Below are 15,762 nucleotides of genomic sequence, written 5' to 3' on the forward strand. Positions count from 1 at the left end.
TAAAAATTATGCTAAAATTATTTGAAATTGACAACAATATCAGAGCATGCTAAAAAGCATCAGTGTGTCTGAACATACAGTAGTGGTAATGTGAGAGGACGAGACCCAAAGCTCCGCACTGTTACCGTGTCGTCTCAACTCAAAAAAACGACTATAAAATTGATCAAGCATGGCCTTGCATATATACTCTTATATGTATCATGACATTTATCAGAGCATACCCTTCTAAATTATTTAATACACAGATGGACAGAGTATATATAATATTTAATTCCCATTTAATGCAATTTTTTGTTTTTCAATATTGTTACATATTGTAAAAATGGACTTGAACTTGTGATAAAAAATAGTTTAGTGTTTAAGGATAAAATAGTTTTTAAATTAAATGTTTCGTTATATAGGACTTCTTTAAAGGTTATGCTTTATTGAGATATCTAACTCAACTCTTAATAATACAGTAACATTAAAGTATAATGAATGAGCCTGTATTCAAGTCAAAGTACCTTTATTGTTAAGGATTGAGAAGCCCTTACTTCTTAACCTTTTGCCTGTTCATGTTTACATAAAGGAATGTGAACATACTGACCCTGCAAAGCACTCTTTAGTGAAGAATCCATCCAAACTTAGAAGCATCTAATTTTAAGCAAATTTCCAAAAAAATCAGGATTAAATATCGATAACAGAACTGAGTTCACTAACCAACTTTCTTAACCTTTTTGACAAAATCCTTAGGTTTAAGCTTAATTCGATGATTATTTTAGACGTTTATTTATACTAGAGGAAATTTTATTGACAATTACAACAAGACAATTCAGTCAATTACTGCCCTTCAATATGATTACAAAACCTAAATTTGATTTCATCCACGTAAATGTTGATGAAATTTACCTTATCATGTTAAGAAAAATTAAGGAGCATTAAATTCTGGGAAAAATTGAAGAACAGAGCACTCCAACTAATTTAAAGACATTTAAAAACAAATGAGTAAATAACCCAAAATACTACTGGCACAATCGAAGATCCTGCTACTATTCATATCCTTGATTCTTCAAGTCAGGAAGTCATTTGATTTTTTGGTCAGCGCTCAGGCTCCGAGATTACGTTATCGTCTTCAAAATGTTTAATAATAACAATAGTCTTTCTATTTTATTAACAATGGCTACAGTAGTACTCGCACATTAAGTTAGAGGGCTAACTTGACCTAATTGGTTTACTTAATTACGTGAACCTCTTTGTCACTTGCTAGACACCGTTCGAAATTCTGGCAGTTCAAAAAAGCATAAAGCTTGATACTAAGTATCTGGAAAATAGGGACGTATCAAATCAAACACCAGAGGTTCATGTAGTAAAACTCAAAGACTCTTTAAGTCACAAATTTTTGTGAACTACAAACTTTTGATGAGTATGGCAAACTAAAGATTCATGTGACAAACGTGGTTGTCTCCTCTCATAGGATCTGTCGTCACAGCAGCAGGCGCATGACTCTAAGTCAGAGTAGTTACAGTAAAGCCTATATTAGCACAGCAGCAGACCTGAAATGTTTCAGCAGAGATTACAAAGTAACTGAGCCACTCTCTTTCTGACTGTGATACCTGGTTTCCCCGGTGACGTGAGGCAGTCATTGATGTTGTCCTATTAGGTCTGCGATCAGTCAGAGTTTTACTCCCACCGTGTGTGCTCGTTGGTCTGTGTGGAGTCCGCTTCTGACCAGAAACAACTATACACCACCTTGCCCCCATTATATCAGAATGCGCCTCAGTACAGAAGAGAAAATTGAGCTGGGACTCAAGGACCTGGGGGCAGTCAACCATGCATTTGGGGTAAGTGTAGTGTCATATTAATGCTCTCTTCCGTTTAGTTTTGAGACAGACACAACATTAAACAGAGTGAGGGTTTGAGATAAAACAAAGTCACATATCATCTTTTTCTTATGAATACACATTTATTATTTAGATTTTACTTACAGACCTAGAGAAGTTAAATTGCAGTGCGATTTGCTCACATCACAGCAGTAAGAGCTAAATGTAAGCCACTGTGGAATGTGAAATTACCAAAGTGTGAATGTGCAGTGAAATCAATTGCATGGTTTCAAAGTGTGTGGCAAATATCAGTCTTGAGTGTAGTTGTGACTGGCAAAAAAGCTTTAAGTTTAAACTAGAAATGCTTATTAAATTAAACGTCAACCAAGAAACAGAAATGCATGTTGAAGCCTGAATGTTTGTTTGTGAGGTTGTAAGGTCTGGCTGCATGGGGTATGCAAGTGTACACAGCTGAGCCCAGCATTGATGTTTCCCCTTTTTTCTCCCAATCCCAATTTACTAAAGAATTTAGAAAAATTAACACCAAAGAAGCAGCACAGCTTCAACTGCAGATGGGTGAACATGTCAATAGTCAACATCCGTAAAATAATACAAGCTTGATTAGATAGTACCTTACACTACACAAAAGCCCAACGAGAGACTTCTACCATACGATGATTTCAAAGATGTTAACCTAGGATTCATACATTCAATAAATCAATCAAGCTTGCTGACTTTGGCATCCAGATTAAGTTTTCATTACGTGTAGATATATTTCACGAGGACCTCCTACTTCTTTTTAATCAGCTGTAGTCAAACTTCTACGAAACTGATAAAGGAAATACTTTTGGTTTCTCCTGAGAAATGTTTCTTGCAAAACTTTGTGTTCAGGTTGAGCGGGAAAAAGTTAATACACTTCCGGGTCAGATCGGCACCATGGAAACAACCACAACAAAGGACACGCATGAAAGAATTTTACAGAATAGAAACCTTTAGTGCCATAGATAGATATTTCTCGGAGACATAAAGTGTACATTTGCTTAATAGTGCTAATTAACTATATTTAGTGGCTTTTTCAGATTTTCTGCAGTGTTTTGAGCTGAAAACATGTAGCATGTGATCGGGAATAATTGATTCAAACCATAATAAACTGGAAGCAGATAAGGATACAATTTCAGCAAATGCTGTAATCCTCTTTTTATTGGATGCTTTCATTTGATAATGTTATTCCTCAGGTGTTAATGAAGTGATTTCTTAAATGGCCTTTAAATGCCTGGATTGCAATTCTGGATTGTACGTTGACAAGACTTTCATACACAGTACACCTGATACAAAATGTCTTTTCTACTAAGGCTACAGTTAGAATTCACCAGTGCAAAGAATGGAATGGGAAAGCAAATGTGTTTAAGGCATTTTACTTGCCATTAGTACAAGTGAGCTTTTGTTTGTCAGTGCACCTTTTGAGTTCAGCGAAAGACAATTTAGGGTTTCAGGTATCAACACAGAATAGTAGCTAAACTCCAAAAGCAAAGGCTGGCTTTACGTGAAACAAAGCTTCCAACTCTAAGGGTGGCTCACATCACTCATTAATTTTTGGTGGACTTTAGTATACTCTGGATTTCGAACACTGCCATGGTACACTAACTCTGACCCATGATTGCCTCACTGGTAATTGTTTTTACTCATTGTAAATTATTCAGAATATAAGTAACACAACTGGCAAACTTTTTACATGTTTATACAGAACTGTGCTAGAAGTAGTAGCTGGAGTGGTCTACATTATTTTGTTGCAAACTAAATGAATCAAAAGAAATTTACGCATTTATGGACAATGAGGTGAACATTTCCTATTATGTTTACAAAATGTTGTAACCCCAAGAAAACTCAAAGTAATGGCAAATAAGTAGCAGTATTTAAAACAAGGCAAGAACATGTCTTACTGTGGATAGTATTTGGTGTTATTGACAAAGGCAAATACTGTATGTAGTAGGGATGGGCATGATTAATTAACAATCGATAATTTCGTCAATCACGTTAATTTGTTATTGATTAAACCAATGCAGGTTGCGTTGCGTAGTGTGAGTCTTGAAGCAATAAAATGAATTTCAGAGTGTGGCAGCAATTAAAGATTTTACCACCCAAGGGCAATATTTGACGCCATACTCAGTTACCTGCGCGTATCAGTTTTGATTTCAAAAGTAATCATAAAGAGATCCCGGCAAAGTGTGGTTTGGGACCATTTCGATTTAAACGACTTAGTTCACAGCAAGCACTACGATGCCGAGTATAAGTACAACACGGCCACGACTCAAACAATGTACCACTTAAACAAAGTGCATCGACCCTGTTTAACGTCGGCGGCGGTGCATGCTGCTCTCAGTCTCAACCTAGCATCAAGTCGGTGTTAGCACGGAGGAGCGCTGGTGGAGACCGGCTCACACTCAATTTATTTAGTCACATCTGTGATGTGGAAGGCACACATCAGGGCACATGATGCTCTGCACTAAATAATCACACTGGCCAGCATCAGTGATGATTAACCACACGTTAAGCGCCATCAGTTTCTATCTATTCACTCCACTTGAGTGCTTTTTAGGATGAGCCTTAATTTTACAAGAAAATAGTGTGATTGGTGTTTTGCTTTTTGATCATAATGTTTATATCTGCTTGTAGCATTATTAACAATTTATAGTTTATGTTTAGCCAGTCACAGAACCAAGGTTAAGTTTAGGGAACGATTGGGGGTTCGGGAAATCGTGTGTTAGGGTTAGGGCTATTGTAATCTTGAGGTCTATTGTGATCTGGAAGTCTATTGTGGTCTTGGCTCTATATTAAAAAGGTCAAATATTAACCTTAAGCAAAAGTTCACTGCAACACAGTCCTGTTGTTACCTAAACCTTACCACAGATGGGATTTGGAATGGGAACCCTGGTCCCTGCTAGCACTTTTCACATTGACCATCCACCATAGCCACCTAGAGCAGAAACCAATGAGAAGTTCTTTATTGAAATATTCAGGTCTCTCTCTGGACCATTACAATGCACTTTGTTAGTTATTCCCAGAAATCTCTTTAGTTTTGATATTGCCTTACATTTTCACTGCTAATAGACACACATACACACACACACACACACACACACACACACACACACACACACAAACAAACATGGTATGTTGCCATGCAGATAGTTTTTTTATTTGAAGTATTTTTGGGAATTTTAGCCTTTTTAAGTTGATATAGCACAGTAGAGCTATGACAGGACATGGAGAGAGAGAGAGAGAGAGAGAGAGAGCAAACAAACGTGGTTACTGGAATGCAGTTGGTTAACCACTAGATGGAAGCAAATTGCCATGTAATCACTAAAGCAAGGATCTGTGTACACTACCTACTGAGAACTTTGTGACCTGAGAGTAAATCAAAGACAAAGAGGAAATGCGGTGCAGATGGGTCCACATTGGCAAGGCCTGTCGCTGACATGTGTGGGAGACATGCATCGGTGGATGCTTAATACAAAAAAGTTGTTTTCTCTTGTTAAAGTGCTGAGTGAAGGTTGGACCCAGCCTCTGAGACAATACAGGTATCAGAGCAAAGGCTGCATTATGTGGCTTTGTTCCTTATCTTGGGACCTTGGTGTAGAATATCATTAGATTCACTGGTGTCTGGATTGTCTCTTGTGGGCTGGCTGTAGTGGGTAATGTTTGAAGCATGCAGGGAAAAGATTGAATTTACTATATAAAAAGTCTATCATAAGGGAACATTGTACCTGTGGTTTCTGGTGTTGTTATAAATAATATCATTGACATTTAAAAAAAAAAGTTTTACTTGTCTTTAACTGTAGTGCTCTGGGAATTGAGAAACAATGTTACAGGCTGTGGGTTTTAACAGCTTTTGAGGTTTTCTACTCAAATATGAGGAATATATTTGATGTTAACATGTAGACTTAATAAATCCGGTAACACTTTATAATAACCATAATTAATGGAGGATAAATTGATAGTTAATTAGTCTTCCGACAAACATATTGTCTTGTCAAATAGGCTAATTATAACTTCCTTCAAATCCTTATTACGCTACATTCTTCTTATGTTAAAGTTGTAGGTTGTATAGACATACAGCTGCAACACATGTTCATTAAAATTAGCTATCTCAAATAAATAGCGTAGGATAAACATATGTATGTATGTGTATATATATGTGTTTATATATATTTTTTTAATGTATCTCTGAGAGAGCCTCTTCACTTGTTTTCAACAATAATGTCGATAACTAACAATAACAACAATAACTAACGCTCGGGAGAGAGAGGACGTGCCATGGACGCTACTCACAGAGTGACGGCTGACTCATTATGAATGGGTCCAGCACGGGTCAAATGGCGGGTCAGCAGAGTTACACATGTGGTGTGTATGAAATGTCTCTATCATCTGTATGTGCTGCATTTTTATGAACCATGATATTCTGGCCTTGGTTCCAGGTCACATCTCTCGCCCAGGTCCAGCAGGCTCAGTCTCCCACGCTATTATTGTACAAATTGAAGTTGGTTACATTCAATAACTTCTGTGTTTTTTGCCGTGGCAGCCACGATGGCAGCGTTACCAGCAGAAACACTGGTACAAATACAGGTTGGCCTCTCATGCTTAAAAATATACAGCTGTGATAATAACATTTAAAACTGTGGAAAAATGTCAGAAGTGTGCTGCACAGGGAGTAAGAGGAGAGAGACTAGAGGAGAGATCCAACACAGGCAAGGATTTACAGAAGAAATGGGTCATGTAACGCAAAATTAAACCATATCCATATGACAACATTGCTTTGTTTGTGGAAAGGCAGCCGATGCGAGGACATTGGGTGCACTGGTGCGACCTAGAGGAAAAATATTACTCGCGGCCATTCACAGTTCTGATGCCTTCTGTGATAATCTACAATGTAAATGGTTATTAAAATAAAGAAAACGCACTGAATGAGAAGGTGGTTCCAAACTTTTGGTGTTTGTGTGTGTGTGTGTGTGTGTGTGTGTGTGTGTGTGTGTGTGTGTGTGTGTTTGTGTGTGTATGTATATATATATATAAACCATCTAATAGACCGTTTACAAACCCACTAGTTACCACTGAAAAAGTATTAACTATCTATCTAAATATTGTTTGTGGATGGTTTAGCACTAATATCACTATTTAACAAGGTATTATAGTCATCTGTTGCAACTTTATAGCCACCCAGACACTGTTTTTGTTTATTGACAGTTTACAGACTAGTAACCCTTAACGTGTTTCAATGTCTGGTCCATCTAGCTATGTAATGTTTCAATTGTTAACAGTCAAATGACTGTTTGCTAACAGTTAAATAACAATTAACTAAAGACTTATTAACTATCAATTTACCATCTATTAATGACGGTTATTATAAATTGTTACCCTTTATCGTCTTCTATGAATGAATAATAGAAAAGTTAAATTATGAATTCCCCCTCATTATGATTTTAGATGTACAAACGGATCTGTCTAATGTGGACTGTTAAAATGGGACTGAACTCTTTGCATTTAAATACAGCACATGGGTCACATGGGGCATCCCATGACCTACTGTTTTCACATAGAAAATATATGTCTCTGAAGTCAGAAGGTTTATGGTACCAATTATATGGTAAAGAGCAAACCGGGCATACTTACACTTCAATCACGTCATCAATGTTGTTTATACAATCCCACAGGAAGCTGATCTTTACCATGTGGCTTTTTAAGAGGGAGTTGACCTTTTTGTCTTTGAAGTCTCACATATATCAGGTGGCAGAATCCCTCCGTCATCATAGTCGTTAATACAAGTCACATCTGTCATTATTAGCAATCACTTTTTACCAAAGGATGCCATAGAAAATCCCATAAAACATGGACAGAGCAGAATGCCTCTGCGTGACAGGGACACAGACAACTTCCTGCCAATGGCCAAGAAATAACTAAGTTTTAAAAGTAGCTACAGATTTGAAAATAGGTAAGGCGAGTATGGGAAAAGACTGGAAAACAAACAAACATCACAGCACAAAAAAACTAGTTAATTTTTGGTATTATTTAGTTCCTTATTTGCATCCTACAAAATTAAAAGATACCTGAGTTCAGTGGCACCAAAGTATTGTATACATTTGACTTCCCACTTTCAAATTTGCGTGATTGAATTTTTTAATTTTTTAAATGCATCATTTCATAGAGTGCTCCGGTGCATAGCGCATCTACCGCTCCGTAAACCACTGTCTCCTCATGTGCCGGTCAGTTGTTCCCTGCATCGTGCAGCTTAGTTTCTAGATGGAGACAGTCACAGAGGACAGAGTAACGGGAGGAAAATTAAACAGATAGCAGTCATTTATACGTCGGTCTCAAGGTTTACCAGTTTACCAGTAAACGCAACATTTTGTCCCGTCTGTGTTATTCGGACAACAGCAGTGAGCAGGGCTAGTCGGTTGAGGCGCTAGTTAGCTTCTGTTAGCTCACAGGCTCTAGGGCGCAAGTAATATTTTTCCTCTAGGAAGCACCGGCGCACACAATGTCCTTGCATCCGCTGCAATGTTGTCATATGGCTATGGTTTAATTTTGCGTCACATGACCCATTTCTTGTGTAAAGCCGTGACTGTGTTGGATCTCTCCTCTACTCTCTCTCCTCTTACTCTCCATACAGCCCCACCACACAGCGCCGGTCCACACTTCTGACATTTGTCTACAGTTTTAATTGTTATTACCACAGCTGTATATTGTTAAATATGAGTGGCAAACCTGTATTTGTACCAGTGTTTCTGCTGGTAACTCTCTGCTATCGCGGCCGCCATGGTGAAGAACACAGAAGAAGTTATTGAATGCAACTAACTGCAGTTGGTAGAGTAACCGTGTGTGAGACGGAGCTGCTGGACTTAGGCCAGAGATGTGACCCATGGTCAGAATATCATAGTTCATAAAACTGCAGCGCAGTGACAATACAGACATTTCATACACAGGGGGAGAGGGAGAGAGACAGAGAAGAGACAGAGCGAAAGAGAGAGAGAGAGAGACATGGAGAATTGTAGCAGAGGGTGTTGAGCAGGGACATGGAGGCAGCAGGTGACTTAAACCACAGATCCAGACTCCACAGCTCCAAAGCCACCTGCAGGAAGCGGTAGGAGGAGAGAGGAGAGGGCGAGAGAGCACAAGACTACGGGGCGAGAGTGCCAGGACTCCGGGAAAGGGAAAAAGTTGAGTTAGTAACATGATAAACACACAGTAGAAGAGTTAATTCAATGTCTTCACCCGTGCTAGACCACCACGCCGACCTTGTCTCCTGACAGCAGAGAGGCTAGAAAAACAAGCCGAAATACATGTTTCCTGTGTTGAATATCACTGCCAAACATAGCACTATTCCTTTTAAAAGCAAAGAGTAATATCCTGTCTCCTTCGAACACTATTCCTTTTAAAAATGAGGAGTAATATCCTGTCTCATTCGTATAGCTCTCTTTACACTACAATATAGTTGTCACTAAAAGGCTAAGTGTAATCACGGCAAACTTTGCAAAATCCTGAAAAGCTATTTTAAATTTATGTATATTTTATTTTTTTCCTCTCACATTTATATGACTGTCTTGTCCTTCATCTTGACAAAATGATTTTAATGGCAAAGAAAACTTGTCTTTCCTGGAGAAAAATCCTTTTAAGTAGAAGTAGAGAAGAAATACATCGGTTTCAGGGTTCTTTCAGTATTTATAGTATAATAAGGTAAACCTAGCAAAGGGTAATGACTTTGCCTCTTAAAAACTTGAAGGGCGAGGGAGATACAGGTTATATAATTTATCTTATTTAGTTGACACTTAGCTGTAAAACACCTTAAATCCCACCCGCATACATTTAAAGCGTCCTTGGATCCCTCTAAAGATGCTTTAAAAATTCAAACTGTAATTATGGGAATGGCGGACTTGGCTACAGCCCTGGCGCTTTGCACAAGATTAATTTGTTTAAAGGAACATTCAGACTGTGCCAGTTTCCCCTGGTGTTTTATATTTTTATAACAAAAGTGCATGTGTGTAGCAAAATAAGGTGAAAGATGCTACAACCACATAAAAATAGAAGCTTAAATCAAGGTGCTTGGCAGCTGTGTCTTTTGAGACTGAATGTGTTTTTACATGTGACATGAAACACCGTCTGCAAGTTAACAGTGATTAACTGACATTGTTGCACAGTTTCCCTTCACTCCCTTCACTACTTTTAAAAACAAGAATACAAGTTTCTCGTTAAAATCATCAAAAATTGGCTGTTGTGCCCGAGCACTTAAGTATTAAGCACCTTCATTATCCGCATCTTGATGGAATTTGGGTTGGAATGTTGTTCACCCCACCTGTTCTCCAATATTGCCAACATGGATGTTTAGCACGTCATCACTCACATTAACTCCATTGCATGATTTTTGCTTTCATTATATTTCATATCAAAAGATATGTTCTCCTGTAACTTTCGGCAGCAAAAGAAAAAAAGCAGCAATTGCTGTGAAAATTATAACCGTTGTTTGCTTGGTGTCTTGTTTTCACCAATGTTTTGTTACTATTTACGCGCATTTGTTTGAAGGAAACATTAAGTCAACTCACAATTTGTATCACATCAAAGGTAAAGACTAACACCGGATTTCTGGATCCGCCCTGGAATGGCAGGAGTCATTAGGTTTCCATTAAAGTCAATGTGTGTATTTTCACTGACTGTGGAACGGCTGTGTTCTGACTCCATCCCAGCTCCGACGATCTGCAGTCATCTGCTGGTATGCTAACAGTAACAGTGCTTCATTTAAAGTATGTTTGGTGTTCAAATAGTTTGGGTGGAATTCATAAGAAAATATTGTTTTTTTAATTTGATGTCACCTGAAAAGATAGAATAGCTGAATTTATGACTTGTTTTCCTTTTGCTTTGCTTCTCTTCAAGGACAAAGACAGTGATGAACAGCCACAGCTGACTGTTGACATAGGGGATCCACACACAGAGGCCCTGGGGGAGACTGTGGACAAATGTGCAGATTTGGTTTACTCCCTCAATGACAGGCCACCGTGGTACCTCTGCATACTCCTCGGATTCCAGGTAAATTAATCCCATGGCTTCTTTTCAGTTCACTTTGATAGTATTAGTTTAAGAAGCCCTCCTATTTTCTTCTATAAAATGAATATTGCTGCAGAAATCCTTCTTAAAGCTGACTTTAAAAAACTAAAAAAACTGACAAAAACAATCGTTGCTAACTTTGCCTGTTAGTGCTGGGCATGTGTACAGTGGGCTTATAAAGGCGTGTTTGCTGAAACACCTTTCTGCTCCTCAGTGGCGATTCTAGACCCTTTTTTACAAGCCCCCTTAAATTATCTCAGCCTCCCCAAAAAAGTTTTTTATTACTATAATCAATTTAAGTGCTTTAAGTTACCGTTTGCAAACTTGTCTGTTAGTGACAGAGGGCAAACAATTTTAAAATCTTGTGTCGGAGTCGTCAAAGTTATGCACCTGTAACCCAGTCAAGAAAAGTTGTATTTTTTATATAGTTATTGCTCACACCTCATTATCATTTTATTTGATTCTGGTAGTCCATAACAGTACTTTTGTAGTTTTTCCACATATTCAATATTTTGCATGTATCCTCTGTTATAATAATGAATACACATATTCATTGTTATCCAGCAATAATACTGATTTACCTAAAGGTTGGATCCTAGAATTGTCCCTGCTGCTGCTGCTGGAAACGAGGTTGATGACAGTAACATGACTGGACTAGAGCTGCAAAGATCAGTCATTCAGTTGTTATCTATTAAATTAATTGCCAACTATTTTGATAATCGGTTTCAGTAATTAAAAAAAAAACTTTGATACCAGCTTCTAAATGTGAATATTTTCTAGTACTCCACAACAGTAAACTGAATATCTTTGAGTTGTGGAAAAAGCAAGACATTTGAGGATGTCACATTGTTTCTTAGGAAGACATTTTTCACCATTTGTTTCACATTTTATAGACCAACAACGAACCAATTAATTAAGAAAATATTCTACAGATTAATTGACGTTCAAATGATTTTTAGTTAGCCCATACAGTAAATTTTCCAAAATTAGTGGAGTTTCAAACGTAACATTTAGGTGAAAATAAGAATATATATCTTAATTTGTGAGTTCACTAATGTACAAGTACAGTATATTGAGCCAAAAGAAACAATTTGAAATAAATACTTTTACACAATAAACTATTCTGCTGCCTTATGGCAGGCTAAATGGTTCCATGTGTTAAGCAACAATATATTATTGTCAAGTTAGTGTAATTATGAGAAGGGGAGCAATGCCTGTGGCATGTCTCAAAATTCCAATTCTATTTCTTCACCCAAGTTTTTTTCACAGCTTGTAGAGGCTGGTTCTTTTTTGGAAAAAGAGAAGATGTTGGTTGGGATTTTTTTCACCATCTGCTTTAAACAAAAAAGAAAAAAAGGAATAATGAGTTACTTAGCTTTGTTTTCATCCTGGAAGACCAGGGTGAACAAAGGATGCTTTGTGCCTTAAAAGCAATCCAGCAGATCTAATTTAGTGGCCCTCAAGTGTAAAATTTAGAGTAGCTCAGTCCTGTTCTCACTCAGCACAACAATGTGGTAATGAAGTGACAAATGATGTGGTCATTCGTATTAAGATGTTTAAACACTGCTTGTTATACGATACAGTGGTTAAAACAATTCACAGTGCTTCAGTTTTTTGTGAACATGTTCCACCCCTTTGTAAACAGCTGTCACTTACATTAGGTCCGTAATCCACAGGGATTAGATTTTGACATTAATCCTGACATCCTCTGATCCAGCAGTTGTCAACATGTGACGGTGATTTAGACTCCTGAAACTCATGTTGGACGCCAAAACTTGTTTTAGAGTTCGTAGTTGTTTTAGGCAAACATCCCCGATTAGGGAAGGTATTCTCCACAGAAAAATGTAAGATTTAGAGAATATTTATAATATACATGTACAGACAACATGGACATGATAAAAGGTCTTGCTTAAGTATACATAAAAAACAGAAAGTCATGAGTTTGATGAGTTTAAGCCGCCATGACATTTGAATCCTGTAATAAACTGAGTCACAAGGGAGCCCAGCAAAATGGATAAACTTTAAAGAGTTGGTCGGGAATCTAGGATTTTTTAGTGTCATATTTTCTGTGGAGGTATACTTTTTTTTTCTTCCTGCGGTGAAGTAGTAATCAGTATGCCGATTGACCGCAACACCCTAACGAGATAGGCTAAAAAGAATAGAATGGCGTGCTGCCATGAGTGAGTGATGTCAGTGACCATGTGGTCTTGCAAGGAGAACGAACGGAAACGGAGAGTAGAGTATGAGTGCTGCTGTGAGGAAAAAGAGATAGCAAAGATGATGTAAAGTAAGTTAAAAGTGAACATTAAAACAACAAGTTTGAGCTTCTCAAAACACGGTGCTTTTATCTGTTGTCAATACTGCCGGCAAACTGAATGGCGTTAGTTAATTTCATTTCTGTGTCAATTCAAACATGGGCGTCAGTTTGGTTTGAAATGTGCTAGGTACAATGACGCTTTTTTTTTCGTTCTCTTTCTCGCAGGTTATGTCTTGAAAGATGCTATCCTGTAGCTTACTAATGTAAATTATTAAAAATCTATGCAAAAATGTGATGATGTCCAACATGTTTTATGAAGGAGAAAGTCGTCAAGTTTTCAAGAAGCATTAGGCACATGATCAACTATGTTCTGCTTCATGTATCCATGTACCATGTTGACGATGTGACATGATGTGACATCAATCTTTGCCTTCCAGCAGGTAGAATGAAACAAGACACGTGTGTTGACCCACCACCGTGATTAACCATTAGGGCAACTGGTCAGTTGGCACAGGGCATCCAAGGGGCCCTGGGCTCTGTCAAATATTATGTTAGATCACATTATAAACGCAATTTTTACTTTCCTAATTATACGCAACCAGTTTAATCAAAATATTATGATAAATCACGTCATAAATAGCGTCTGTAGCTCTCTTCCGAGCCCCCCGAGCCTCTGAAAGGGAAGCCAGTTTCCCCAGAGGAAGTTTAAACACACGTTTAATTTAAAGTTGAATAATGTATGCTAAAGGCGAGTCAGCATCAACAACAGCACGTCTATTACATTAGCCAAAAGTCAAATCGCTCCCTCGTGATTTGTAAGAGCATTTTGCCCTTTGATTAGTTTCGATTTTAGTAAAGACAAGAACAGCATTATACAAAATATTACAAATTGGCATGTTATAATTCATAAAGTTTAGAAGATCGCCATTTTGGTGGCGTTAAAACAAAACACACTACACAGCAGGCGCATAGTCAGTATTGGAAGTGGGCAGCCCTGGCCCGCCCACATCACTCGCTGGCCTGTCCAACCAAGTTTGATCAAAATATTTTTTTTTAGTAAAAATATTCAAATGAAAGTAAATAAAAATAGTAACCGAAGTACTGTAATTGTGTTTTTTTTATGTTGAAACAAAAGTATGTAAACCATAGAATAAGAATCAAACAATTAGGACACCTTTCGGACCGCAGTTGGTTGCTATAGCAACAACAGGCCATCTCTTGAGGCTGCCTTCAGCAGCTTACATCAGCATCGGCTTTATAGACATTGTACCGTGGATGTGTTAAGCAGTGTACTGTTAAAGCAACGTCAGTGGCTTCTCTTTAAAGTGGTATGGGCACTTTTCTTTGATGTAATTGAGTGTCAATAAGGATGAGCTTTTCTGCAGCATGTGCAGACATTTCCCCAGCGGAGCTGACAGCCCGTCAGCGACAGAGGAGGCCCTCACACAGGTAACTTTAAGTCAAACGGGTTTCATGCTTCATGCATTATTATTTAAGTAACCTAGTAACCTTCCTATTTAGTCAAAAATGGTGAACACTGATAATGGCTTCAGGCTGAAACGCGTTTGTGTTTTGTCCACATTAAATAAGAAGATAGCTGATCTGTGAGTGACGTAGTTTCTAGTTGTCTTTGATCCTGTCACAGCCGTGGACTCGATACACTGTCTAAGAGTTAGCGTCTTGCTGGACACTTCTCATATCTTTCATAATTCAAACAATGCTTGGCTGGAAGTTTTCATTCTTTGGTTTTCTTTTACTGCTGCTAGCGCATGTGCTGCTCATGTTCTGGCCGTAGTCCTGAAGCAACAATACTGTTATGAATGTACAAAGAATATGTTACATGTGTGATTGCTGTCTGATGTGGGCTACTCTATGTCCTGCAGGATGTGAATGCCTTCTCTGCTGTTTGGGTTCATGTTTAGTTGACACTTTGTGCCATAAAATGCTTAATTTTATAGCTGTGCTGTGCAGAGCCAATGCTGCTGGTTCTGCAAGTGCAAATATATTGTACTCTGAATAGGTTAAAATCAACAGGTTTTGTCTACGTTGTTGTGTACAAGCCTTTTAGAGCTTTGTTGGTCGAGCATGTTGTAGACAGCACTGCCATTGTAATGCAGTATGTTGGAAGGTAAAATTGTTTTTTTCTTTATGCTACTTCTATATCTTTTTGAAAATGACCCACTCACTTTTGCACTGGCCCGCCCAAAATACTGTTTCTGCCTATGCCACTGCTACACAGTACGTGCTGAGACCGATCATTTGTATTCAAATTCCGAGTAGTGCACAAGAGGAAGATCCATCCATCCATCCACCCATCTTCATCCGCTATATATGTATATTACTGGGTCTGCCTTGCTGGTTTAGTTATGAGGCTCAAATGAAAGGTTTTTTAGATCGAGACAGTTAGCAAACACTTACTGTAGTATTTCCATGGCCTTGCCAAATAGTTTTCTTGTTTTTGTTGTCAGTATGAAGTCTTGTCTTGGTTGTAAGTAATAGTATTTTTGTGGAAAAGAAGAAAAATTACATTAACACCCCACTGAAACCATAATAGATGAAAGCAATGACCATTTTAAGGTCCATAAACAAAACTTTGATGGAGAGCTTTCATTGGCC

The 15,762-nt window shown here is 38.0% G+C and overlaps 1 protein-coding gene across 1 annotated transcript in view; it reads left to right on the forward strand.

Moving 5' to 3' along the window:
• The first annotated feature begins 1,547 nt into the window (after positions 1 to 1,547).
• Positions 1,548 to 15,762, forward strand: part of si:dkey-106n21.1 (solute carrier family 23 member 2) — a 46,267-nt gene continuing 32,052 nt past the window's right edge. The window contains exons 1-2 of the mRNA XM_034879355.1: positions 1,548 to 1,820; positions 10,719 to 10,871. Coding sequence (XP_034735246.1) covers positions 1,749 to 1,820; positions 10,719 to 10,871 — 225 coding nt within the window. The 5' untranslated portion in view covers positions 1,548 to 1,748. The remainder of the gene's footprint in view (positions 1,821 to 10,718; positions 10,872 to 15,762) is intronic.

Source organism: Etheostoma cragini, chromosome 8 (genome assembly GCF_013103735.1).
Source record: "Etheostoma cragini isolate CJK2018 chromosome 8, CSU_Ecrag_1.0, whole genome shotgun sequence".
In the NCBI taxonomy this organism is placed as follows: Eukaryota; Metazoa; Chordata; class Actinopteri; order Perciformes; family Percidae; genus Etheostoma; species Etheostoma cragini.